Here is a 27160-nt window from a genome sequence, read left to right as displayed (position 1 = left end):
CCATGGATGAGACAGCAGTGTGGTTTGACATGGTCAACGCAACTACGGTGGATACAAGAAGCGCAACGAGTGAGAGAATGGTACTGAAGCGAGAAATCGGGGGTGTATGATAGGCATCTAGTCATTGCAAGTCTGATCTGTGATGGATGTTTATACTGGTCATCCTGGTCACAATAAACAGTGTGGTAGTCTTTTCACAATGTTATTGGGCAAAAGCTGTGTACATTAAGGAAATGGAATCCTGGCTCAAATAGAAGCCTGTCTCTAATAAACGCCGGTTGTGTTCAGTGATTGAAGCAAATAAACACCTGGGCTATTAATTTAAGTTTTACGGTACATCTCTTGGACACACAGAGCGATTGCCTAGCTATTTACAAACCGAAACAACTGAACCAGCTCCTCATACAAAATACTTGTATCAAATACACATTTGACCTTGGCCAGGACCTTTCACTCAGCATTTATGAGACACCCATGGCTGGGCCAGCAAGGGTAAGGTAAGGAGAAGTGGGACACAGAGCCTGGTCGTGTCACTGGGGAAGCAGACAGCACAGGCAGATAAGGAGGACAGGGACACTTCGGTTACCCGCGGGCCAGGTCAAGCGACAACAAGATGACAAACTGGCCCGTCCATCAGAGTCACAGTCAGACGGTCCTGTCTGTCACGCAAGCCTGAGGAGCCGGAGGGGCTGAGATAGCATGAGGGAAAGACGGTATCAAACACAAAGAAAATAGATATTCTGTATCCTGTATATTCATCCAACTGTAGCCCAACAACCGCTCTAGACTAAGACCACGTCCTACTGTATATCTAGTGCTTATCTTATTGTATCACTCAAGTAGAGTTTAAAAAGGCATACCTTGATGACGTGTAAGTAGTCCATCTTGATAAAACACGATGATGTCTCTTAAGGCCTCTTGAGTTGTGCACTGTCATGGTTACCAAAGGACTCAATGACCACGACAATTTAGGACCATAACTGCTGTATTGATTTATTTTATTTTAAGTGCTTCGGTTGCCTTACCTTCTTTTTGAGGTTAACCTGAACTAGCTAGATGTATGATTTTCTAAGATGTGGTCCTCTGTAGTTCAGTTGGTAGAGCATGGCTCTTGCAACGCCAGGATAGTGGGTTCGATTCCTGGGACCACCCATATGTCAAAAATGTATGCACGCATAACTGTCAGTTGCTTTGGGTCAAAGTGTCTGCTAAATTGCATATATTATATTATTATTAGAATGCTGACAATTGAGGTAACAGACAACTGAGGTACAACTACTGTAAGTGTATAGAAAAACATTGTGCTTAGTCTGTGTTTCTTTCAGGAATAGTGCACCTAACCTCAGGTCCCAGGACTTGCATTCACAAGCAGACTTGAAACTCTAACCATCTCAATGTTCACGTTAACCTGACTCAGGACCAACACATATGGAATGTCCTCTCAATAAGACAAGGTGTTCCTGTTGATAGATTATCAGATATCACAGTGATTGAGTGATAAAGGTAAGGGAGAGGGGGAGTTAAGTATCTCTGATACCACTGGGTGTAAGGATGTCTACGCAAGTGGCCTGGGTGCCCCTGCTCTTAACGTCTACCTTAACTGTTTGCCCCAGGCCCAACCCTACACCAGATCCTCACTCTGCTGAGTCCATGCTACACCCAATCTATCCCCAGACTTTTTCCCTTTACACTCTGAACTACACATTTAAATATGGCAATAGAAGCTGCTTGAAAGCTGACCGATTTAATGCACTCTGCAGCCCACCTGATACTGACAAAGTTATACATTTTTCAACGACATAGACAGCAGCAGTGATTGGGCAAGGGTATACAAAGGCCTACAGAGAGTTGGTGTGGGAAATACAGTAAGTGGGCAACATCTAAATAGCTCTATTCATTAAATTATGCAGATTATATTACAATATGCCTATGATCTTTTAAACGTTTACAGACAAAACTTTAGACACTAATAAACTGTGTACATTTGGTTCGAAATGTCTAGAGTTGCCTGTACTGTCCTAGAGAATCCCGTAGCACGCCTCCTTGTGGCCGCATACATTACTACCACAACATCTTGATGCCATACAGCAGGGTTCTTCAATTCCGGTCCTGGAGGGCCGAAACACTTCTGTTTTTTATTTCTACCTGGTAGTTAATTGCACTCACCTGGTGTCCCAGGTCTGAATTAGCCCCTGATTAGAAGGAGAGGATGAAAAACAGAGGTGTTTCGGCCCTCCATGACCGGAATTGAAGAACCCTGCCATACAGCATGACTTTCTTCACATCTTATCTGCTTTTAAAGCAGTAAAATCCAAACGCAGACCACTTAATCCAAAAACATTCGTTACCTCAGGACACTTCAACGGGTGACTATCCAGGGAAATAAAGAAAAAGGAGCACTCTGTTTCTGCATAGATCTGATTGATTTATTAACGGGACAAACAAACAGGCATTTGTTTCGGCGTAGTTCACCTTCATCAGAGCCTTGAGTAGGAAAAGGTGGGCGGAACATATACAACCCCACAGGGGAATGTTTCACTAGCAATGTCAATTAAACATGTCAATCAGAGCTGTCAATAATAGCAACTAGACGTTGGCTATTTAACCAAGTGTATAATAATCATTTGAGATTCCTACATGTACGTTCCACGAATAATAACAAAAGAAAGAGAGACTACTAATGTCCTCAGTATATAGGTAAACAACCATGGACTATCTAAGGACATTTTATTTAAATCAGTAACATCAACTAATTCTTGCTTCAATAGCAGGTCTCTAAATACACACCAAAAGAAAAAGTAGGATTGACAATGGTATCAGCATATCTTTTCATAACGAGTACACACAAGTCATTATCTAGGGTTACATAGTATCTAACCTCGTCCCCAGGCTCGAATTGCAGAGAGCCGGCTGGTGAGCGAGATAACGTTTTTATTTTTATTTGGTTGGTCCATTTGTTAGCACCAGGGGGTGCAATGTGACAAGTAAACCACAGATCAAACATCAGATTATTTTTCACCAAATATCTCACCAATTTACATTAGAAATTAACATGGGGTCTGTTGACACATTTTCAGTCATATTCCATAGCGCTGTGCATCTAAATCAAGTCTTTTGTTTCTTGGTTTGTTTCAGTCAGTAGTTTACACATAGAAAAACTCCATCAGCTTTCCAACAACATCTTAACTTGTTGTTGATGCTCAGTCCTACTGTCACTGACTGTAGGCAAATTGGCCATGGTCAGGGTTTTACAGTGACAGACCACAAAAATCTAACCAGTCATATCAGTGGTCAATCAACAATTATATTAATGATGCAGAGATCATATGAGGTGAAAACCAGCATACACGTGGGTACTTGAAGACCAGGATTGGGAGCCTGTGGTTTAATGTAATAATCAAGGGATATTGAATCCCATAGGGAGACGCTAGCCTAACCCATTGCACATTGCATTAGGGTGAATCACTCAATGGTTCACAGTGCAGGTGGTACACATAGTCACACAACTGTCACTGTTCACTGTACAGTAGATAAGACGAGGAAAATTGGGTTACGGGAGGATATCTCTTCTTTATATAAAAAAGAAGGCTAAGAGCATAACTTAAATGTTTGCTGTGAGCGTAGACGTGAAGTAGTCTTTGTACAGTGTTGTATAGCGTTGGGCCAGTAACCGAAAGGTTGCTGGATCGAATCCCCAAGATGACAAGGTAAAAATATGTTGTTCTGCCCCTGAGCAAGGCAGTTAACCCACTGCTCCCTGGGCACCGATGACGTGGATGTCGATTAAGGCAGCCACCGCATATCTCTGATTCAGAGGGGTTGGGTTAAATGAAGAAGACACATTTCAGTTGAATGCATTCAGTTGTAAAACTGACTAGGTATCCCCCTTTTCCTTATAATAGTCTTTGTCCTATACAGCAGTTGTGGTTCTCCACAGAGTTGTGTACAGTTGACTAGCTGTATCCCTTTGCAGCTTAAACCATTTAATGACCAATTATGATTAATGATACTGTATTCTGACTAGATTCTAACTGGCATGGCTCTGACTAATTTGATCATTCATTTCTGCCCCGTTTGTACAATCAAGGCATGGGTTGAGGTTCTCCCAAGTTCACATGCAAAACAGTAGCCTGGGCGTTTTGCATTAGCTGCATATGAAAGGTGAGGGAATGATTGTACAGCAAGAGCAATATCTCCTGGACCCAGGTCTCTCAGCATGTCTGTCTTTTGTTTATCCAGGAGAAAATAAGACTGAAAAAAAATCCTAATGATATCGACTAAAATAATATGAAAGAGAAAGGGACTGAAGAGTGAATGACGATAGATAAAGAGATATACGTATTGAGGCTGTTGGGGGCCGGCATTAGATTGGAGATATTCGTTGAGGATGATTTCATGCAGATGCAGAGGCATGGAGTTGTCGGGGTACACCTGAGTGTGGTGGGGGTGGAGTCAGTAAGGGCGTGGCACGGGGTGCAGTAGGGTCATGTGCTCGGCCCCGTTGAAAGGCAGCCGCTGAGTGCCGTAGTGGTGCACCACCTCTGGAATGCTGGGAAACACACAGCTACTCTGGTCCAGTGTGTAGCCATTCTCCTTAGTCTGGGCAACAATGATGTGAACACAGCCCTGGCTTGTCCTGAGAGAGAGGGAATAAACAAAGGTAGAGAGGTAAAAAGGATCGATTACTTTAATTGAAATCTCAAATTCAAACACTGGCTTGTTATTCCACACAATTCATATTATGTAGCCTTAAATTAGCATAAAAGGATCCAATGCATCAACGGCAAGGCAATGTACAATTTGTGATAATTTTTTGACTCATTAAGTATGGTATCAGCTCTGAAGAGAATGAACAGATGTACTAGTGACTAGTATACTCACTTGAGAGCAATGGAATATTTGCTGGTTCCTGATTCGCTGTTCCTCACCAGGAAACTGGCCTCTTTGCAGGACTGGAGCTGAGACTCTGCCTCCTGGCGTGTTACACAGCCATGGTACCAGCTAGAGCAACCGAGGGACAGAGGGAAGGGAAGGCACAGGGGTCAGAAATGAGAGGAGCTGGAGGAAAGTCTCCTGAGCACATGGAGCTAACAAAGGACAAAGGCCTTACAAAATAGTAGATGAATCCTGTATTGAAGTGGTTCACTAATATCAACAATAGAATATCTGAACAACATAAGGTAACTCTGCAAGGTATTGGGGAGAGTGGGGTAGGTTGAGCTAAAGGGTTAGTTTACTGTATAAAGTGGTTATCCCACTGGCTATAAGGTGAATGCACCTATTTGTAAGTCGCTCTGGAGAAGAGCGTCTGCTAAATGACGTAAATGTAAATGTAGATGTAAATGTATATATGAATGGACAAAGCCATCACGTGACACCATTCATTCCTATGTGAAGACTCAATAGTGCATTGATGCCAAATGAATTTGGTTAAAATGGCGTCTCATGGAAAGATAACATGCACAGTTTGACCTACTCCAGGAAGTGCCGTTGCAGGCTAGCTCAGTGCTGCCTCTTCTAATTGAGTAACTCTAGTTGAAGGCCAACTGGGGTACTGCAGGCTGAAATTACCAACTAAACTTATTCTGTGTGCAATTTTAAAATAGTCGGTTCAATTACATACATCTGGTGTATTAGAATAAATTATTGGTACCATGATTGTCTTCAAAAACATTTTTTATTTACACGAAGATTGCCATTTTTCCATTCACTATGTCATCAAGACAAAGGAGGTGATTGTGGACTACAGGATAAAAAAGCGGACTGAGCAAACCCCCATTCTCATCGACGGGGCTGTAGTGGAACAGGTTGAGAGCTTCAAGTTCCTTGGTTTCCACATCACCAACAAACTATCATGATCCAAACACACCAAGACAGTCGTGAAGAGGGCACGACAAAGCCTATTCCCCCTCAGGAGAAAAGATTTGGCATGGGTCCTCAGATCCTAAAAAATTAAACGGCTGCACAATCAAGAGCATCCTGACTGGTTGCATCACCGCCTGGTATGGCAACTGCTCAGCCTCCGACCGCAAGGCACTACAGAGGGTAGTGCGCACGGCCCAGTACATCACTGGGGCCTAGCTTCCTGCCATCCAGGACCTATAATAATAATATGCCATTTAGCAGACGCTTTTATCCAAAGCGACTTACAGTCATGCGTGCATACATTTTTGTGTATGGGTGGTCCCGGGGATCGAACCCACTACCTTGGCGTTACAAGCGCCGTGCTCTATCAGCTGAGCTACAGAGGACCACATGTAAGGAGGCTATATTACCTAGACCTCTATACCAGGCGGTGTCAGAGGAAAGCCCTAAAAATTGTCAAAGACTCCAGCCACCCTAGGCAAGTGGTACCGGAGCGCCAAGTCTAGGTCCAATAGGCTTCTTAATAGCTTCTACCCTCAAGCCATAAGACTCCTGAACAGCTAATCATGGCTACCCTGACTATTTGCATTGCAGCCCCCACCCCACCCCACCCCACCCCAACCCCCTCTTTTACGCTGCTGCTACTCTGTTTATTATTTATGCATAGTCACTTTAATTCTACCCACATGTACATATTACCTAGACTAACCGATTCCCCCACACATTGACTCTGTACCGGTACCCCCTGTATATAGCCTCCTTACTGTTATTTGTATTTTACTGCTGCTCTTTAATTATTTGCTATTTTTACTTATCTATTTTTTACTTAACATTATTAATTTTTTTACTTAAAAACTGCATTGTTGGTTAAGGGCTTGTAAGTAAGCATTTCACTGTAAGGTCTACACACCTGTTGTATTCGGCGCATGTGGCAAATAACATTTGATTTGATTTATTTGAAGAATCTCAAATATAAAATATATTTAGATTTGTTTAACACTTTTTGGGTTACTACATGATTCCATATGTGTTATTTCATAGTTTTGATGTCTTCACTATTATTCTACAATGTAGAAAATAGTAAAAAAAAATTAAGAAAAACCCTTGAATGAGTAGGTGTGTCCAAACTTTTGACTGGTACTGTATATGTAGATATCTTTGTTAGAAAGAACACTATATTTCTCTTGATATAGTGATGTTGAATGTAAAAATGACTCAACTTACCCCACTCTCCCCTACCAGTACATGGAGAGAGTGACAGGTACATATCTACATATTTAATGTATTGTTATGTGCTGCAGAAAAAACTAAAGATAAGTGTTTTTTAAAGCAACAATCTATTGCATCTGTCCCTGCCGTTGACCTATAAACCCTGTCTCCCCCACCTCACCTCTGTTTCTCCAGGGGCACGGTGGGGTCCACCCGGCACACCTCAGCCTCAGGGCCGATGCTGGGCGGGGAGGAGAGGGAGGGCAAGAAGGTGGGAGAGGACTTCAGGATCTTCTGACTCCAGCTCTTTTGTCGCAGATGCTGCTGCTGCTGTTGGTGCTGCTGCTGGGGCTGCCGTGTGAGGGTGAGGGTGGGGGGGTCCTCTTTGGTTGGGGAGGGGCGCTCAGGGCTGTCGAACTGGGCTGGGGACGAGGAGGGGTCAGAGCAGAGGGAGAAAATATATGAAGGGGGTGGTCAACTTCTGTGTAGCAAATACTGTATATTGATATTGATTGATCCTGTTGTGGCGTGTGTACTGGTTTAGAATGTCTAATTACGTTATAGACCTTAGAGCTTGAGTGGTCAGGCACTTAATCGATGCATCATTGCATCAGTAGATAGTTGTGATAGGGGTTGCATAGCTGTATAGCCAGTGGTAGTGTGCTAGAATTGTGTATGATTGTGCAGTAGGTCTTGTCTCTTCTCTAGACTATAGTACCGGGCAGAGCCTTGACAATCTGTTCCTTCTTCCGCTCCCAGGGCAGCTGGTACTCAGCTGGGGGCCGGGGGTCTAACTCTGGCCTGGTGACCGGGGTCTTCCCGCTCCCTCCATCGCCCTCCACACCACCCTCATAGGTCATGTCGTAGATCTGGGGGGGCACGGGTCGCCCCTCATCCACCTCCCCCTCAACCCCCTCCAGCAGGACACACATCTTCAGCAGGTCCTTGGAACCCCTCCGTCTGATCTCTGTTAAAAAAAGCAGTGACTCTTGTTAGAGAGGAAACACACCAGAGTGCCTCTGACAAGAATATTGGCCGCCATTTTTTGTTCATTTTCAGATGATTCTACATGTTGAATCAGTGCAAAGAGCCACCGTTCACCGGCACCCAGCTTTTAGCCATTCGTCATCACGGTGTGTCCGACCCAACATTTCAGGCAACAGCTATAGCTACCATTCCCAGACAACTGATCCTAGGCAAGTATTTTTGCCTCACACATCCATATCAGTATCTGATAAATGGCGGTTAACTGATCCTAGAACAGAACTACCAATTATGGTCAGTGCAACAATGAGGAATAGAGAAAACATGATGTGTTTATACAATGTAATAAATAATAATGTAATAAGTGTAAATGAGCTTTGAACTGTGTTGAGCAATTGAGTTATGAGTGATGTCAGTTGTTGTATACTGTCAATGCCAAAACATTATGTGCTGAGCTTGGACTGTCCCAAAATACTTAAACACTAAATAATACTGTATGTCACAACGCACTGGTGACATCTGTTCCTGCACCACTTCAATATGAGAATGTACTTAAGTATTAAACGCTACTAAAATTGAGTTATCTGCGGTCGGCCATATCCCCCAGGGCACTATAAACGGGCTTTCCCAACTTAGCCAGGTAGTAAGATATATATTAGTAAAGCCTTGATGATTAGTGTGTAACAGGTCATTTTCAGTGTCACAGCAGGGTATTGTACCATTATGGGTAAAACAATGAAGTGACGGAATCAAAGGCGGTCAAGAGAACAAGTGATTGGTTGACTGACCAGTTGTCTTCCTGGATGCTGGGAGGTTTTGAGAAATGGTCAGAGCCTGCCCATATAGGGGGCCATGCAGGGGCTCTGAGGGGAGGGCGGGGGGGAGTACCAGGAAAGTACCAGGAAACAGAGACAGGAAAAAGGAAGCAGAGACAGGAAACTGCACCCATTGTCCTAGCACAACACAGTTGCCATAGCAACCTCCATGGGGTACAGTGCTAGGCGATTGAGTTCACGTACTTCAACATTTCTAATCGCTCTTTTCTGGCTAGACTGAAAATGGCAGTCCAAACACACATACATAGAATTCAGCCAATGGGGCCTGGCACATGCCTGCACAAACAAACACCAGACTAAGAAGTTTATCACACATAGGCCTAAGACAGAAAACATGCATACGAACAACAATAGAAAAAACAGGCACAAACTTTCCTGGCCACTGATATCAGATCAGATTACCACATCCTCAAAGCTGGGACCTGATCCAAAATCTATGCTTGTTATCCAAATTTGAGTAGGCTAAAATAATGAATAGTGTGTCTCACCAGTGATCATCTGCTGCGCGTCGTAAGGCTCCATGTATCCATCATTCTCCCCCTCTCTCTCCGCATCCCTCTCCTCCCGAGTCTTGTGGGCGTCAAAGGGATCTGCATAGTCCTCAAGAATGATCACCTGAAGCAAAGGAGCACAGCAAAATGAATACGCATGATAATTACTAAAGGACTCTGGGCTGGTTTCCCAGACACATATTAAGTCTAGTCCTAGATTTAAAAAACTATTTCAATGGAGATTATCCATTGAGCGTGCTTTTTAGTCCAAGACTAGTCTTAATCTGTGCCCACAAAGTAGAAGTATGATTCACTAGAGGGAAAGAAAAAGGTGAGATAACAACAAAGAGACGTCATGGGTTTTTTGTTTTTTTGCCCTGCTTCCCAAAGAGATCAAAAATAGATATATCATCAGTGATACAAAGCAGTACCCAATCAGGCCCATCTATTGTCAATGTTCAAAAAAAGTACAGCGGTATCATTGTTGCATGTTCTTTGTCCCAGATCCATTATCCTAACAACAACACCTACAGTATCTGTTAAATAGCACCATTGCAAAAGAAATTAATTCACACTTGACTGCTCTGCTCTGTCTTTTTATTAGGGTCAAGGCCTTTCAAGTTTATCTCACTGCCAGATACTAGATACCAGGTCAGTGTCTGTACAGGGGGTCGTTTTGGTGTAATAAATGTTATTGTTCAGTCATCTCTAACCTCACCCCCAGGCTCAATTGATACTGCATATAGTGGCTGGTGAACAAGATAAAGTAATCTCTAGTTATGTTCCCTTACAAGCAGGATGATGGTAAATGACAATGACTGGGTCTTAATTTGAGCCAGTTTTCTACAGCAGGAAAATAATCCTGTAGCAACAGGAAATGTGAATTATTATGTGGATTATAATTAATGGAAATCATTAGTAGGGAATGAAACATTTTATGTTAGGGCAAATCAAGTCTGAAATGTTAAAGTGGAAATAACAAACTTTAGAAGCCTTTTAAAAACTTGAATACACTACAAATTTGCATTTCCTCCTGTGCAAGGAAAATTCTCATCAACAAAAGAGTGATCAAATTAAGATCCTACATCTTTAGACCCCAATTCGTCCACTCATCCTTCTACCAGGATCTAATAGCACAGAGTATGCCAAATCTGATTCAACTGGTGATGGCTTTAGCACTTTTAGGGACAACTCCAACAAACAACACACGCAGACACAATCTCTGTCGCTCTCTCGCTCACACACGCACACGCTTTAGCACTTCCTGTGACCTGACCACAATATGGTGTGTAGGATAAGCAAAATTATATATAGGCTACAGCTGATCAGGCCCTGAGTTCCTCAGTCAGCCCCATGTCAGGTTAGGTCTTTTTGGGGCCATAGTAGATATTTTGGGGACCTCATAAGTGGAAACACAAAAGTCTGTCTTTATGCCAAACACTGGGATAAAGTCTTATAATGGAAATGCTGCAAAAATGTAGCTTCCTCTGAGGCCCCTGAGAGATATTCCCCTTTTCATAAGCCAAACAAAGACAGTCAGATTGACAACAGAATGACAACCCCAGCGACTGGGGCAAACAGGCGAGGGAAGGGATTTACCCCTCAAAACTCTCTATTTCTCCTCCCTCTTTTATCTCTTTTTTTTCACACCATCTCGCTACATCGTTTTCTCTCGCTTTTATTTTTTCAAAGCCTAGCCAGAGGGGACCTGGATTAGCACACAATGCTTTTTACAACATGATAGCCTTCACCTGGGGCTTGAAAGAGAGAAAAGAGAAGGATGAGGTGGAGGCAGAGGGGTGAGAGAGGGGGAACACTGCGCCAGGAACAGAGGGGATGGGAGGGGTAACTTTCAATAGGGGTGAGAATATGACCTTTGAAATGTCTCTATTCCTTTAGAACTTTTGTGAGTGTAATGTTTACCGTTCATTTTGTATTGTTTATTTCACTTTGGTTTATTATCTATTTCACTTGTAAACATATGTTTCCCATGCCAATAAAGCCCTTTGAATTTAATTTAATTTAATTTAATTGAGAGGGAGATGGAAAGGAAGGGAAAGAGAGGCAGACAAGGAAGAGTGGATACAATGAGATTCAGAGACAAAGGGGAGGGAGGAAAACTGAAACAATGATATCAACTTTCACAGCTTCGACCGTTCCTTTGCTTTTCAGTGTCAACAGTATTATTTTTGAGTAGGATTCCTGTTGCAGCCTACTATTAAATCATGGCTTATAATAATCATGGCTTATAATAATCATGGCTGTTAATATAATATAATAGTTATGCTTCATTCATTGATTGATAGTCATTCAAATGAAGTTCAAGTTTATACATTGAATTTGTAGTCATTATACACCCCGGCCCTCATACAATTACTGCTATATAGGCCTATACCCCCATAATAAAACGTATTGCAAGCTAAACAAACAAACTAATAAAGACTAATTATCAAATGTATTATTAGCATTTATCATTAGCATCATTCTGGGTCCGAGCTCCCTGCCATCCAGGACCTCTATACCAGGCGGTGTCAGAGGAAGGCCCTAAAAATGGTCAAAGACTCCAGCCACCCAAGTCGTAGACTGTTCTCTCTCCTACTGCACCAAGTCAGGAACCAACAGGACCCTGAATAGCTTCTACCCCCAAGAAATGAGACTGCTAAATAGTTAGTTATAATAGCCACCCGGACTATCTGCATTGACCCTTTTTGCACTAACTATTTTGACTCATCACATACGCTGCTGTTTATTATCTATCCTGTTGCCTAGTCACTTTATCCCTACCTATATGTACATATCTACCTCAATTACCTCGTACCCCTGCACATCAACTCGGTAATAGTACCCTGTGTATATAGCCAAGTTATCGTTACTCATTGTGTATTTATTCATTGTGTTATTATTTTTCTATTATTTCTATTTTTTTCTCTCTGCATTGTTGGGAAGGGCCCCTTAAGTAAGCATTTCACTGTTAGTCTACACCTGTTGTTTATGAAGCATGTGACAAATAATCTTTGATTTGATTTGATTACCTCTATAAATCCAGCCTGGCCTCATAGACTAGGCGTAACATAGTAAATGTAAATCCGGGACAGTCTAATTAGTATGATATGCTAAGTTTGGTATGGCTACATAAGACAGAAGGTTACTTAAGGCAAAAACGAAAGGAGGGTGGTTGGTAGGTGTGGATGGGTGACCATATAACACAAATCTCTAGCAACCCAAAGGTTGTATGTTCAAATCTCATCACAGACAACTTTAGCATTTTATCTACTTTATAACTACTTAGCATGTTAGCTAACCCTCCCTTAACCCTGACCTTAACCCATTAACCTAACTCCTAATCTTAACCGTAACCCTAACCTTAACCCCTAACCCTAACCACCTAGCTAACATTAGCCACAACAAATTGGAATTCGCAACATATCATATGTTTTGCCAATTCGTAACATATTGTACAAATTGCAATTAGTTATATATCATGCAAAATGGATGATGGACATCCACAAATTAATACAGTGCCTTCAGAAAGTATTTATACCTCTTGACTTATTCCACATTTTGTTGTGTTACAGCCTGAATTCAAAATGGATTAAATATTTTTTTTCTCACCCATCTACACACAATACCCCACAATGACAAAGTCAAAACATGTTTTTAGAATTTTGGGCCAATTTATTGAAAATGAAATACAGAAATATCTAATTTACATAAGTATTCAAACCCCTGAGTCAATACTTTGTAGAAGCACCTTTGGCGGCGATTACAGCTGTGAGTCTTTTTGCGTAAGTCCCTAAGAGCTTTGCATTATGTATTGTACAATATTTGCCCATTATTCCTTTTAACCAGATTTTCCTATTCCGTTTATTTTTATCCAAAAAAAAACTCCCTAGTCCTTGCCGATGACAAGCATACCCATAACATGATGCAGCCACAACCATGCTTGAAAATATGAAGAGTGGTACTCAGTGATGTGTTGGATTGGATTTTCCCCAAACATAAAGCTTGGTATTCAGGACAAAAAGTGATTTACCAATTTATTTTTGCAGTATTACTTTAGTGCCTTATTTCAAACTTGATGCATGTTTTGGAATATTTGTATTTTGTACAGGGTTCCTTCTTTTCACTTTGTCATGTACAGTGCCTTGCAAAAGTATTCATCCCCCTTGGTGTTTTTCCTATTTTGTTGCATTACAACCTGTAATTTAAATGGATCTTTATTTGTATTTCATGTAAAATACTCCAAATTGGTGAAGAGAAATTTTAAAAAATAACTTGTTTCAACAAAAAAAAATCTATAAATAACGGAAAAGTGGTGCGTTCATATGTATTCACCCCCTTTGCTATGAAGCCCCTAAATAAGGTCTGGTGCAACCAATTACCTTCAGAAGTCACATAATTAGTTCAATAAAGTCCACCTGTGTGCAATCTAAGTGTCACATGATTTGTCACATGATCTCAGAATATATACACCTGTTCTGAAAGGCCCCAGAGTCTGCAACACCACTAAGCAAGGGGCACCACCAAGCAAGCGGCACCATGAAGACCAAGGAGCTCTTCAAACAGGTCAGGGACAAAGTTGTGGAGAAGTACAGATCAGGGTTGGGTTATAAAAAAATATCAGAAACTTTGAACATCCCATGGAGCACCATTAAATCCATTATTAAAAAATGGAAAGAATATGGCACCACAACAAACCTGCCAAGAGAGGGCCGCCCACCATAACTCACGGACCTGGCAAGGAGGGCATTAATCAGAGAGGCAACAAAGAAACCAAAGATAACCCTGAAGGAGCTACAAAGCTCCACAGCGGAGATTGGAGTATCTGTCCATAGGACCACTTTCAGCCCTACACTCCACAGAGTGGGCTTTATGGAAGAGTGGCCAGAAAAAAGCCATTGCTTAAAGAAAAAAATAAGGAAACACGTTGAGCCTGGGACGGAGGTTCACCTTCCAGCAGGACAATGACCCTAAGCATACTGCTAAAGCAACACTCGAGTAGTTTAAGGGGAAACATTTAAATGTCTTGGAATGGCCTAGTCAAAGCCCAGACCTCAATCCAATTGAGAATCTGTGGTATGACTTAAAGATTGCTGTACACCAGCGGAACCCATCCAACTTGAAGGAGCTGGAGCAGTTTTGCCTTGAAGAATGGGCAAAATCCCAGTGGCTAGATGTGCCAAGCTTATAGAGACATACCGCAAGACTTACAGCTGTAATTGGTGCAAAAGGTGGCTCTACAGAGTATTGACTTTGGTGGGGGGTGAATAGTTATGCACGCTCAAGTTTTACCTGTTTTTTTGTCTTATTTCTTGTTTGTTTCACCCCAAAAAATATTTTGCATCTTCAAAGTGGTAGGCATGTTGTGTAAATCAAATGATACAACCCCCCAAAAAAATCAATTTTAATTCCAGGTTGTAAGGCAACAAAATAGGAAAAATGTCAAGGGGGGTGAATACTTTCGCAAGCCACTCTAGGTTAGTATTGTGGAGTATCTACAATGTTGTTGATCCATCCTCAGTTTTCTCATATCACAACCACTCATTAAACTTTGTAACTGTTTTAAAATCACCATTGGCCTTATGGTGAAATCCCTGAGCAGTTTCCTTCCTCTCCTGCAACTGAGTTAGGAAGGACGCCTGTATCTTAGTAGTGGCTGGGTGTATTAATACACCATCCAAATCCTAATTAATAACTTCACCATGCTCAAGGGGATATTCAGCATCTGCTTTTTTTTTTTACCAAGCGGTGCCCTTCTTTGCGAGGCATTAAAAAACCTCCCTGGTCTTTGTGATTGAATCTTTGCTTGAAATTGACTATACTACTCGATTGAGGGACCTTACAGATTATTATATGTGTGGAGTACAGAGATGGGGTAGTTATTCAAAAATCAAGTTAACCACTATATTGAACACGGAATAAGTCCATGCAATTTATTATGCGATTTGTTAAGCACATTTTTACTCCCGAATTTAGTTAGGCTTGCCATAACAAATGGGTTGAATACTTATTGACTCAAGACATTTCAGCTTTTCATTTTTTTTATTAATTTCTAAAATGTTCTACAAACTAAATTCCACTTTGACTCTATGGGGTATTGTGTGTAAATCGGTGACACAAAATCTCAATTTAATACATTTTAAATTCAGGCTGTAACACAACAAAATGTGGAAAAGGTAAAGGGTGAATACTTTCTGAAGGCATTGTACACACCATACGAAACGCAACATATCATACTAAATGGAGGGAGACAGATTTACATTTACAATGTTAGGTCTACCCCTGAGTCCAGCATCACATCCTGTTTATAATAGAAATAGTCTACAGTTTCTAAAGTGCTTCAACATTACTTACCGTCTCTGTTTTGCACAGTGGCTGTGATTTCTCTGTTTCGAGTACCACTTGGCTGCTGCTGAAGTTCTGGCTCTTGTCCTGCTTATCCACTTTGATCAGACGACTGATGTAGGCATTCGCAGAACTGGAACTTTTCAGTGGCCGGTGCTCATCAAACACTGGCGACTCTGCTTTGGAATTTTTGCGACTTTTACCTATAAGGCTGTCCCAAACTTTTCCATCCTTTATCGAACTTGTGCCATTCCTTCCCAATTCGATGGCAGAATTTTTCCTATTTCTTCCTGACAGTAGAGCACCAACGACTCCACCACCGCCACTACTATCCATTCCCGAGTTTTTGCGCGGACTCCCTTTGGAGCTGGTTGCTTTGGTGCCAATGCCAGCTACCAGTCCAATTTTACCCCTGGATTGGGAGCCTGATTCTGAAGCAGAGCGGATCCTATCAGTACCGTTCTTCAAATTGATGGGGAATTCTCTGAACCACTTTGCCATGGTCTCTGTATAAAGCCAATACTCTCTTTGGTCCAACACCTTTATGCGCCATGCACTGTGCCAGCCCCAAAGACGCACCTTTAGAAATCACAGTAGGCTATTCTGACACAAAATACTTCCGTTGCTTTAACACAAGGCTGTTTATTGAGATTTTCTGCATGTAGTCCAAAGCCTTCACTGGCTTATCTTTTACTTTTTAAATTTCAAATGAAATAGAATATGACTTTTCATTTGATAATCCGATAAAACATTGATTAGGCTAACGTAATAGGCATGTTAAATTTCGTTTTCTAATAAAGGCCACAAGGTAAAAACGAAATGAAATAAATAACAAATAGCCTACATGTGATAGCCTATAACAAAATAATGGCCTGCTGTAGCCTGTATTGGAAGATTTCTCCCTACTTTATCCCATTTGTGATCTTCTTTAAGTCATTCCTCTTCCATTCAGCTGCATGTTGAGTTATTCTCTTTGGATGAAGAGAAGTCTTTGGAGTGGGAAAACTCGAAAGAATCGAAAGTTTTTCTTGGTTCTTATTAGTGATCCCATTCCCAGAGTGTCCAATCTTGTGGCTGTCTATTCTTACAATGTAGCCCACTGACTGTGGCCAGAAGTTGAGAGGGGTGGGAAAGAGGGGTGGGGGAACACAGCAGGAACACAGACTAGCCTACAGTGGGAGGTGATTCTTTCTAGTGGGGTCTACTATCCTGGCTGCCTATGTCATGGATGCAAGATGGGAAAACTATTTTTATTTTTCTTGTCCATGATGTTTATAGCCTGGACCAAAGGATAGGCTACTTCATCCTCCACAACAAACTTGTTTTGCAATGTTATGTCTTCACTAGGGCAACCTGGACTCAGGGGTAGACGTAACATAGTAAATGTACTCCAGGACACTACAATGACATAGCATGGTATGTTTTAATTTGTGGATGTCCATCATCCATTTTGTATGATATGTTAGGAATTACAATTTGTATGATATGTTACAAATTGCAATTCATACAATATGTTACAAATTTGCTAAACTTATGATATGTTACGAATTTCAAATTTGTTGTGGCTAGGTGGCTAACATTAACGTTAGCTAGGTGGCTAACGTTAGCTAGGCTAGGGGTTAGGGTTTGGGGTTAAGGTTGGAGTTATGTTAAATTGTTAAGGTTAGGGTTAGGGGAAGGGTTAGCTAACATGCTATGTAGTTGCAAAGTAGCTAAAAAGTAGTAAGTAGTTGCAAAGTTGCTATTTAGCTAAAATGCTAAAGTTGTCCGTGATGAGATCCGAACACAAAACCTTTAATTGCGTTGCTAGACGTTCGCGTGATAGCCCATAACAAAATAAAGGCCTGCTGTAGCCTATATTGGAAGATTTCTCCCTACTTTATCCCAACCTTCACCTGAACCCTAACCTTGACGTACGAAATATATACGCCCACCCATCAACCCTAAAGTAACCTTCTGACTTATGTAACCATACCAAATGTCACATTACATTTACATTTTTATATTTTAGTCATTTAGCAGACGCTCTTATCCAGAGCGACTTACAGTTAGTGAGTGCATACATTTTTCATACTGGCCCCCCTGTGGGAATCGAACCCACAACCCTGGCGTTGCAAGCGCCATGCTCTACCAACTGAGCTACTAATTTGAGTGTCCCAGATTGACCTTTACTATGTTACATCTAGTCTATGAGACCAGGCTAACTAGGGCCTATAATCCTCAGTGAAAAACAGACTCAGTCAGTTATCATGAATAGGCCTATATACAGTGAGGGAAAAAAGTATTTGATCCCCTGCTGATTTTGTACGTTTGCCCACTGACAAAGGCATGATCAGTCTATACATTTAATGGTCGGTTTATTTGAACAGTGAGAGACAGAATAACAACAAAAAAATCCAGAAAAATTCATGTAAAAAATGTTATAAATTGATTTGCATTTTAATGAGGGAAATAAGTATTTGACCCCTCTGCAAAACATGACTTAGTACTTGGTGCAAAACCCTTGTTGGCAATCACAGAGGTCAGACGTTTCTTGTAGTTGGCCACCAGGTTTGCACACATCTCAGGAGGGATTTTGTCCCACTCCTCTTTGCAGATCTTCTCCAAGTCATTAAGGTTTCGAGGCTGACGTTTGGCAACTCGAACCTTCAGCTCCCTCCACAGATTTTCTATGGGATTAAGGTCTGGAGACTGGCTAGGCCACTCCAGGACCTTAATGTGCTTCTTCTTGAGCCACTCCTTTGTTGCCTTGGCCGTGTGTTTTGGGTCATTGTCATGCTGGAATACCCATCCACGACCCATTTTCAATGCCCTGGCTGAGGGAAGGAGGTTCTCACCCAAGATTTGACGGTACATGGCCCCGTCCATTGTCCCTTTGATGCCGTGAAGTTGTCCTGTCCCCTTAGCAGAAAAACACCCCGAAAGCATAATGTTTCCACCTCCATGTTTGACGGTGGGGATGGTGTTCTTGGGGTCATAGGCAGCATTCCTCCTCCAAACACGGCGAGTTGAGTTGATGCCAAAGAGCTCGATTTTGGTCTCATCTGACCACAACACTTTCACCCAGTTCTCCTCTGAATCATTTAGATGTTCATTGGCAAACTTCAGACGGGCCTGTATATGTGCTTTCTTGAGCAAGGGGACCTTGCGGGCGATGCAGGATTTCAGTCCTTCACGGTGTGTTACCAATTGTTTTCTTGGTGACTATGGTCCCAGCTGCCTTGAAATCATTGACAAGATCCTCCCGTGTAGTTCTGGGCTGATTCCAACTCCACGAGGTGAGATCTTGCATGGAGCCCCAGGCCAAGGGAGATTGACAGTTATTTTGTGTTTCTTCCATTTGCGAATAATCGCACCAACTGTTGTCACCTTCTCACCAAGCTGCTTGGCGATGGTCTTGTAGCCCATTCCAGCCTTGTGTAGGTCTACAATCTTGTCCCTGACATCCTTGGAGAGCTCTTTGGTCTTGGCCATGGTGGAGAGTTTGGAATCTGATTAATTGATTGCTTCTGTGGACAGGTGTCTTTTATACAGGTAACAAACTGAGATTAGGAGCACTCCCTTTAAGAGTGTGCTCCTAATCTCAGCTCATTACCTGTATAAAAGACACCTGGGAGCCAGAAATCTTTCTGATTGAGAGGGGGTCAAATACTTATTTCCCTCATTAAAATGCAAATCAATTTATAACATTTCTGACATGCATTTTTCTGGATTTTTTTGTTGTTATTCTGTCTCTCACTGTTCAAATAAACCTACCATTAAAATTATAGACTGATCATGTCTTTGTCAGTGGGCAAACGTACAAAATCAGCAGGGGATCAAATACTTTTTTCCCTCACTGTATGACATTCTTATGCAGTTTTATGATTTATACACAGTAGCTTATGAAAAAAGCTACATAGCAGCATTGCATGACATAGGTGCCAGGTGGCACAGCTTTTCTGCAAAATTCGAACCCAAATTTTTACCAAATTTTAACCACAAAATAAGAGAATTTATCAAAACAGAGAAATAATTATGAACACTTAAAATGGTGTGAACAATATATATATATATATATATATATATATATATATATATATATATATATATATATATATGTGTGTGTGTGTGTGTTTAATTCAATGTATGGACAGTAGAGTAGACTAAGTTTAACCATTTGACATTTCAACTTCAATATCCAATTGGCTCCTGCAATTTAAGGTTACGGTAATAGTTACGGTTAAGGTTAAGGTTAGCGTTAGGGTTTAGGGTAGGGACGTCCGAAGGATTCTGGATAGCACTGTAAAACGTAATGTCTATGTGTGTCCATCCCTACTTCAGCGTTGAATGTGGTCCGTTCTAGACTGCTCCATAACCTAAAATTAAAGGGGTGCTAATCAAGAGATTAACAAATTCATTATATCATATGTGCTATTTATTACATAAAAGAAAGCAGTAAACCTACACCTAAAATTGGTAAGAAGTGTGATAACGTCTATTGTTAACCTAGATGCAGAAAGTGACTTTAATTAAGAAATCTCGTTTTAGGTCAGCCCTACTTTCCCTCTGAGTTGTAATGTTCCCGGATGCGCGTCTCTCCTGCCTGGCACTCTTTGTCCGGCGGCGACAGTAGGCCGTGATTAATATGGCAAAATGTGCGTGTTTGTATGAATTATTATTTTAAACTGTACCACAACAGAAACCATATACCGTGCGAGGACTGGTATATCGGCAATGACACACTGGAGAGGTTCATATTAACGACTACAGAGCAAGCAACGGAGAAAGGGTATAGTTTGCGTCCCAATAATGCTAACAGGCTAGCTAGCTAACGTTAATCAACATTTTATTAACTAGAGACCAGTTATTTTGTGCCGCTTGCTATGACAGAAGCGACATTTGTAAATTAACCTAATTGAATGTAGATTATTCATTGTTATAAATCATAATCTACATGTAATCTATAAAAAACATAGCTAGCTAACGACTGTTACCCAAATGTGATAGCTAACGTTGCTATCCAGCTAGCTAGCTTAATTGCTAACGTTACACATCTGTAAGTGATCATTTTTAGAGGGAGGAGGGGGAGTGTTCAGTTTCATTCAGCCCGGCTCTTCATCTTGTGCAAGCTGGCTGCTGAAATTAACCCTGGCTAGCCACAGTTTTTGAGCAAGTGTGCTGGCCAGCAAACCCCGTGACAGTCAAAGCGTGGGGAACAAGATATCCAGCTGTAATTGCAAGGGAAGACACACATTACTTATCTATCGATAGAAACTGTCCTCAAGTCCAAAGACTGTTTATGACTCCACTTGCTAGTATTGATCTGGTCCAAATTCTCAAGACTATTCTTCATTTTACATTTTTCTTACATGATATGAACGGTGACATTGCACTGCACGGACAGTCATATTAATGGCTGCCGAATCGGGGAGACTCCTGGCGGGACAAGGCCAAGGAAAGCGAGGCAAAGGTAGGCATATGATCATTTATCCATTCATCCATCCCGTCAGTCTCAGATCAGAACTAACCATTAGTTACCACCTCTACAAATGCAAGTGTCTACAGGACTGTAGTCAGTTGTTCTGTCACATAGTTTATGTCCTGTTACTCGCATGTCTTGCGTTCTGGTAAATGGCCTGGTGTTAACTTAATTTCTACGTTCTCATGATGTGTCCATTATTTTCCTCTCTGTGTCTCATAATCAACCAAACCTGCCATTGCCTCTCTCTCTCTGCTTGGTTATTCAACACTGAAATCAAATAAAAGTTTATTGGTCGCGGGTGACGCGAAATGCTTATGTTTCTAGCAATCTATACATATTTACACTGGATGGATTTACACAAGAGATACTAAGAATGGTATGTACAGCAGTATATACTGTATATTAGAATGAGCTATGTCAATAATCCAGTATATAAATAAATATGAGGTCGGTATAAACAGTGTAACTAAAATGCAATGTACAGTAGTAGAAGTATTAGAATGAACTATGTTGAGAATCCAGTATTTAAATACACAGTGTGAAACAGAAAGTGTCAAGTGGTTTTATTTATTTTTATTTTATTGAACCTTTAACTAGGCAAGTCAGTTAAGAACAAATTCTTATTAACAATGATGGCCTACCAAAATGCCGCCTGCGGGGACGGGGGCTGGGATTAAAAATATAGGACAAAACACACAACACCACAAGAGACACCACAACACTGCATAAAGAGAGACCTAAGACAACAACATAGCATGGCAGCAACACATGACAACACAGCATGGTAGCAACACCATATGACAACAACATGTCTCTATAACATGGGACAGCAGCGTTGGCTGTGTGTGTTTGTGAGTATGAGGTGTGAGTGTGCATCACCTGGTAGATGGCTAGTGATGGCTGTTCAACAGTCTGATGGCCTGGTAATAGAAGCTGTTTTTATTCTCTCTGTCTTTGCTCTGATGCACCTGTACTGACTCAGTCTGTCCGAAGGTAGCCGAGTGAACAGTCTGTGGCTTGGGTGACTGTGGTCAGGAATGTTGTCTCTGTCCACTCCTTGTTTCTGGACTTTGATTTGTAGATCTGGGTTCTGTCTTACAATGCAAGACTGTACATGTGTATCTATTGCAGTGTCAACATGGTTAATCTTCACACTACTTACTCCAAACCCACCCTCACAAAAAGCATTTCTTAGGGAATGAGGATTAGATGTTGGTAGAAAAATAGACAATGTGTATGTTCATCTGTAAACCGGAAAGATACTGCTAGAATGTCCCTCTTATCTCTCCTGTTCTCCTTCCACGCTTTAGGTGGACAGATGAAGAGCCCAGAGAAGAAGAAGAGGAAATCCAATGCTCAGGTAACGACTGCCTTGGCGATTCTGATCTGAAGACATTCCTCCATAATGTAAACATGTTCACCGTCTTTGACTGGTGGCCTCGTCTGGGAAGGTTTTACTCGTTGTGTTCATTTTTTCTTGTGCTGGTCTTGTTATGATGGTTACACATTTAAACATGATCCAAACTCATCAAGTTAACATTTTAGTGGTAACATAGTTGACGACTTGTTACATCGATCAGTGGTTTCACTAGTTTACTATTCAACCATTCTATACTACCTGTAGCTTCTCTGCTCTTACCAAACTCACCTCGTTCAATCTCAATAATCCATTATCTCTTGCCTCTACTCATCGTGTGTTTCAGGGCCCTGGTGGCGCGTTCTCCCACCTCTCTGAGTTTGCACCCCCTCCCACCCCCATGGTGGACCACCTTGTTGCCTCCAACCCTTTTGACGATGACTTTGGCCCCCCATCACTGCCGTCCCGACCCGGTGGGGCTGGAGGTCCAGGAGGGGGTCCCTTCATCCCCAGCCCCGGGGCAGGTGGAGGAGGAGTGCCGTATGGGGGTGGAGGCAGGATGGGCCCCGGGGGCATGGGCTTCATGGGGGGTCCCGGAGGACCCGTTGGAGGTCCAGGACGGAGACCGCCCTTTGGCCCAGGACCACCCAACGCAGGTCCGCACCACCAGCTGGGCTTTGGGGGGATGCCTGGCTTCGGGGGTGGAGGTGGCGGAGGAGGTTTCCCGGGACCTGGAGGTCCGTCGCAATTTAACATGCCCCCCAATTTCAGTCCGCCCATGCACCCGGGACCGGCGTTCAACCCCATGCTGTCCCCTGGTGGTATGGGGGGTCCTGGAGGAGGGGGGCCACCGCACCCTCGGTTTGGGATACCCCCGCAGCAACAGCACGGACAGGGTGGGCACCCCTTCAACAGCCCCCCTTTGACCGGTGGCGGAGGCCCCAGGGGACCCCTCCATGGCCCCATGAACCCCATGGGGGGCATGCCTGGAGGGATGAACATGATGGGGGGCATGGGAGGTGGCCCAGGAGGAAACATGGGAGGGATGCCAGGTCTACCCCCTCAAGGACAGTTCCCTCCTTCACAAGATGGGCCCTACCCAGGCCCCAGCCCCCCGGGCCCAGGAAACGAGGAGGGGAAGAACTTTGGCGGCGGTGGGCCCCAGTCTGGGCCTCCTCAGCAGCAGCAGCCTAACTTAAACTCCTCTGGTCCCCCGGGTCCCAACAACACTCCCCCCGGGCCTCCCAACTCTGGCCCTCCCCAGCCTGGAGGAGGCTTCCCTGGCCACCCTGACCAGCATCCCAACCCCAACACACCCGGACAGCCCCCCTCAGCACCGCCCCAGCCCAACCCTAACTCCTCCCCCACCGGCCCCCTCAACGGATCCCAGCCTCAGCAGCTGCTGCCCAATCAGCTGCAGGGGCCCAATTCTGCCAACACCCCCTCTTCCAATAACCCGTCCCAGCAGCAGTCTACTCTGCCCAATTCTGCCCCCGGCTCCACCCCTTACAACCAGCAGAACAACGCTCCTGGTGGAGGCCCCATGCCCAATGCTCCCTCCAATTCTGCCCAGAACAACATGACCAACAACAGTGGGGGCAACACCCCCGGCAGCAACCCTAACCCCCCTTCCAACTCCACCCCCAACACCCAGTCTCCGCTGCCCCCCGGCCCGGCCAACACCTCCACAGGCCCAGGCGCCGGTCCAGGAAAGCTGGGGGGCCCAGGCATGGTGTTCCCCTGCGGTTTCTGCCTGTCGGAGGTGCACGACGACCAGGATGCCATCTTGTGCGAGGCTTCGTGTCAGCGCTGGTTCCACCGTGACTGCACGGGTCTGACTGAGCCGGCCTACGGGCTGCTGACCCGGGAGAGCTCTGCCGTCTGGGCCTGCGACTTCTGCCTCAAAACCAAGGAGATCCAGGCTGTGTACGTCCGCCAGGGCCTGGGCCAGCTGGTGGCTGCCAACGAAGGCTGAGGAATGGGAGACGGAGGAGGAGAGACTGGGAGGGGTGCAGGGGAAGAGACATTGACTGCTCTGATCTCTCTCACTCAAACTTATCTGATAAGCCGTTTACAATGCCCAAATCTCTCTTTTACATACATAAACACACTTACACTCACTGGCCAGTTTATTAGGTATTAGGCCCCTTTCACGAAAATGGATCGCTTCTACAGACAGTGAGTCACATGGCCGTGGCTTGTTATGTAAAGCAGTCAGACAGGCATCGAGGCATTCAGTTACTGTTCGATTGAACGTTAGAATAGGCAAGCGACTTTGAGCGCGGTATGATCGTCGGTGCCAGGCGCGCCGGATCCAGTATCTCAGAAACAGACGCCCTCCTGGGCTTTTCACGCACAACAGTGTGTAAGGTTTACAGAGAATGGTGCGACAAACAAAAAACCATCCAGAATTGTGCAAGCTATCAGGCGGGCCACAAACAGACAAATAACGGCGCAGTACAACAGTGAAGTGCAGAACGGCATCTCGGAACGCAAAACTCACCGAACCTTGTCAAGGATGGGCTATTGCAGCAGATGACCACACCAGGTTCCACTCCTATCAGCTAAAAACAAAAAGAAGCAGCTTCAGTGGGCACGCGATCACCAACACTGGACAATTGAGGAGTGGAAAAACATTGCATGGAACATTCAGGCTGTTCTGGAAGCAAAGTTGTGTCCGACCCGGTACTAGATGTGTGTACCTAATAAACTGGCCAGTGAGTACATGAAGCACTTTTAGTGACTCTTTTGGACTGAACAACTGATTTCTCCCTACATGACGAATGTCCACTCCACATTAACCCCCCAGACATCCGGCCTGCCGACAAGCAAAGCACTGACACCAACACACTACCTCATACTTTGTGACTGACCAACACAGACCCCTCACACTGACTGACTGACCCCTGGTGGGAGTGTGGTCACCTTACACACACACACACACACACATACCTGGTTCTGACCCAGAGCAGATGAATCCAAAGGAGACCCAGGCCACTCCTCCTCAATGTACTAGACTCTCCTCCCACCCACACCTCCAGAGTGAGAATGAATGGCGCCACAGAAAAATGTGTAGATATACAGCCTGAACATTTGCCCAAAACACGCCTCTGTCCATCTTGGAATGCAGGAGAATCAACCAATGAACACATTTTTTTAATTATGTTATGTCAATGGACTTTTTGTTTTTATACATTGAATCAACCATTTTTATATTTCTTCTTCACTGGACACAGAAGTTGTGATATCAGTGGTGTTGGCATATCTACAAGTAGTGACATCATGGTCATATCCGATGTGTGTACTAGTCTTTTGGGATTGCATGTGAACAAATGCATTAACTTGTCCAATCTGTTTTTATTTGTAATTTGGTCTCTGCTAGAGGCCTCGAAGTAGACCAAAAAACAGAGCGAAAAATATCAATTTTCATATTATTGTCATGTCAGGTGTTTGTAATTTTCCTTCTTAAAAAAAACAAAAACATTCTGTCCAAGTTGCCTTTTTCTCACCCGTTCACGTTTTTTGTACGGATATCTGTGCTGTGTAATAATGTGCTCTACTCAGGCGTCCTCTGGTGGGAACCTGAGGGACTGACCAGCAGCCCACAGAGTGGGGAAGGTACTGAACTCTGAAGAAGTAAAGAGAATTGTTTTTGTACTCGCCCTTGTCAAATCTTTTTATTTGTGGCTTTTGTTGTATTAAACATGGGGATACGCTAAACCTGCTAAAACAGATATGTTGCTACCCTAGTTACTTCAAATTGTCTAACGCCAGTACCAGGGTTGAGTCATTTCCTTTTCAAATTAGTCAATTCAGGAAGTAAACTGAAATTCCAATTTTCCTTGATTTATCTGTGTGAGAGAAAGTTGGAATTGGAATTTCAGTTTATTTCCTAAATTGAGTAGTCTCCCTTGGCCAGGGATCATCAACTAGATTCAGCTACAGCCTGAACATTTTTTATTGAGCGGATGGATGGTCAGGGGGCCGGAACATAATTACAAATAATTAGTAGACTGCAAATTGACCGAAAGAAGCCCAAACCGATATAATATTTGACTAAAACATAATCATTTCAAACCTTACTTACATTTGTATACGATCAAATATCTCTCTCATATGCGTGGGAATACTTTGGAACAGATTTCCTAAATTAAAAAATTAATGTTTTCCTTACAGTCTTATGTCCAACAATAAAAAATTAAAAATGTTTTCTGCAAATAAAATGTCCAGGACGGGAACCCAGCCCTAGGCAGACGGGTTGCCTCCCACAATGTTCTGACATACAGTACACATAGTGCTGCTGCCCTCGGTCTGGGATTTCCGAGAGTGATTTGAGTGAATTATTTTTTTTAAAAACCCAAACCCTGAACGGTGCTGACCAACCCTCACATGACCATTGATAACCATTATGCTATTTCCATCCTTCAGTGTCTAGCATGGGGATTATATCAATCTAAATGCACTCTTGATGTCTGAGAAACAGAATTTTGTTCTGCTCTGTGGAAATGTATTGTTGAGTTCATCAAGACTTTCCAGTGATACATAACAATCCAACAGAACTTGTTTTTGGTAATAGGCGAGCAGCGAGCTATGAAGAAATGTAATGTTA

At 43.0% G+C, this 27160-nt stretch overlaps 2 protein-coding genes across 3 annotated transcripts; one reads left to right on the top strand and one right to left on the bottom strand.

Annotated features, from left to right (window-relative positions):
• Positions 1 to 3819: 3819 nt before the first annotated feature.
• On the bottom strand, positions 3820 to 16803 carry LOC121586300 (SH2 domain-containing adapter protein E-like). Its single transcript, XM_045226647.1, has 6 exons — positions 15740 to 16803; positions 9383 to 9509; positions 7793 to 8041; positions 7256 to 7496; positions 4882 to 5001; positions 3820 to 4636 (listed from the first exon to the last, which is right to left on the bottom strand). The coding sequence occupies exons 1-6, from the start codon at positions 16229 to 16231 to the stop codon at positions 4453 to 4455; spliced, it is 1413 nt and encodes a 470-aa protein (XP_045082582.1). The 5' UTR covers positions 16232 to 16803; the 3' UTR covers positions 3820 to 4452.
• Positions 16804 to 20305: 3502 nt separating this feature from the next.
• Positions 20306 to 25144, top strand: pygo2 (pygopus homolog 2 (Drosophila)). Of its 2 annotated transcripts, none has more exons than XM_041902891.1 (4): positions 20306 to 20367; positions 21117 to 21182; positions 22505 to 22554; positions 22898 to 25144. In XM_041902891.1, exons 1-4 carry the CDS (start codon positions 20358 to 20360, stop codon positions 24524 to 24526), a joined length of 1755 nt encoding a protein of 584 aa, XP_041758825.1. In that variant the 5' UTR covers positions 20306 to 20357; the 3' UTR covers positions 24527 to 25144. The 2 variants fall into 2 exon arrangements, with proteins under 2 accessions (XP_041758825.1, XP_041758826.1); XM_041902892.1 differs by having other exon boundaries at positions 20308 to 20501.
• Positions 25145 to 27160: the final 2016 nt, after the last annotated feature.

This window comes from Coregonus clupeaformis, chromosome 17 (assembly GCF_020615455.1).
Source record: "Coregonus clupeaformis isolate EN_2021a chromosome 17, ASM2061545v1, whole genome shotgun sequence".
In the NCBI taxonomy this organism is placed as follows: Eukaryota; Metazoa; Chordata; class Actinopteri; order Salmoniformes; family Salmonidae; genus Coregonus; species Coregonus clupeaformis.
This window is presented reverse-complemented; position numbering and strand designations above follow the sequence as displayed.

Coding starts and splice junctions, on each gene's coding strand:
- LOC121586300 (XM_045226647.1), bottom strand. CDS start 16,231: ATGGCAAAGTGGTTCAGAGAATTCCCCATCAATTTGAAGAACGGTACT. Junction 7,497..7,792: donor GATTGTCAAGGCTCTGCCCG/GTACTATAGTCT, acceptor CCTCGTCCCCAG/CCCAGTTCGACAGCCCTGAG. Junction 4,637..4,881: donor AAATATTCCATTGCTCTCAA/GTGAGTATACTA, acceptor CCTCTCTCTCAG/GACAAGCCAGGGCTGTGTTC.
- pygo2 (XM_041902891.1), top strand. Junction 21,183..22,504: donor CCAAGGAAAGCGAGGCAAAG/GTAGGCATATGA, acceptor TCCACGCTTTAG/GTGGACAGATGAAGAGCCCA. Junction 22,555..22,897: donor AGAGGAAATCCAATGCTCAG/GTAACGACTGCC, acceptor CGTGTGTTTCAG/GGCCCTGGTGGCGCGTTCTC.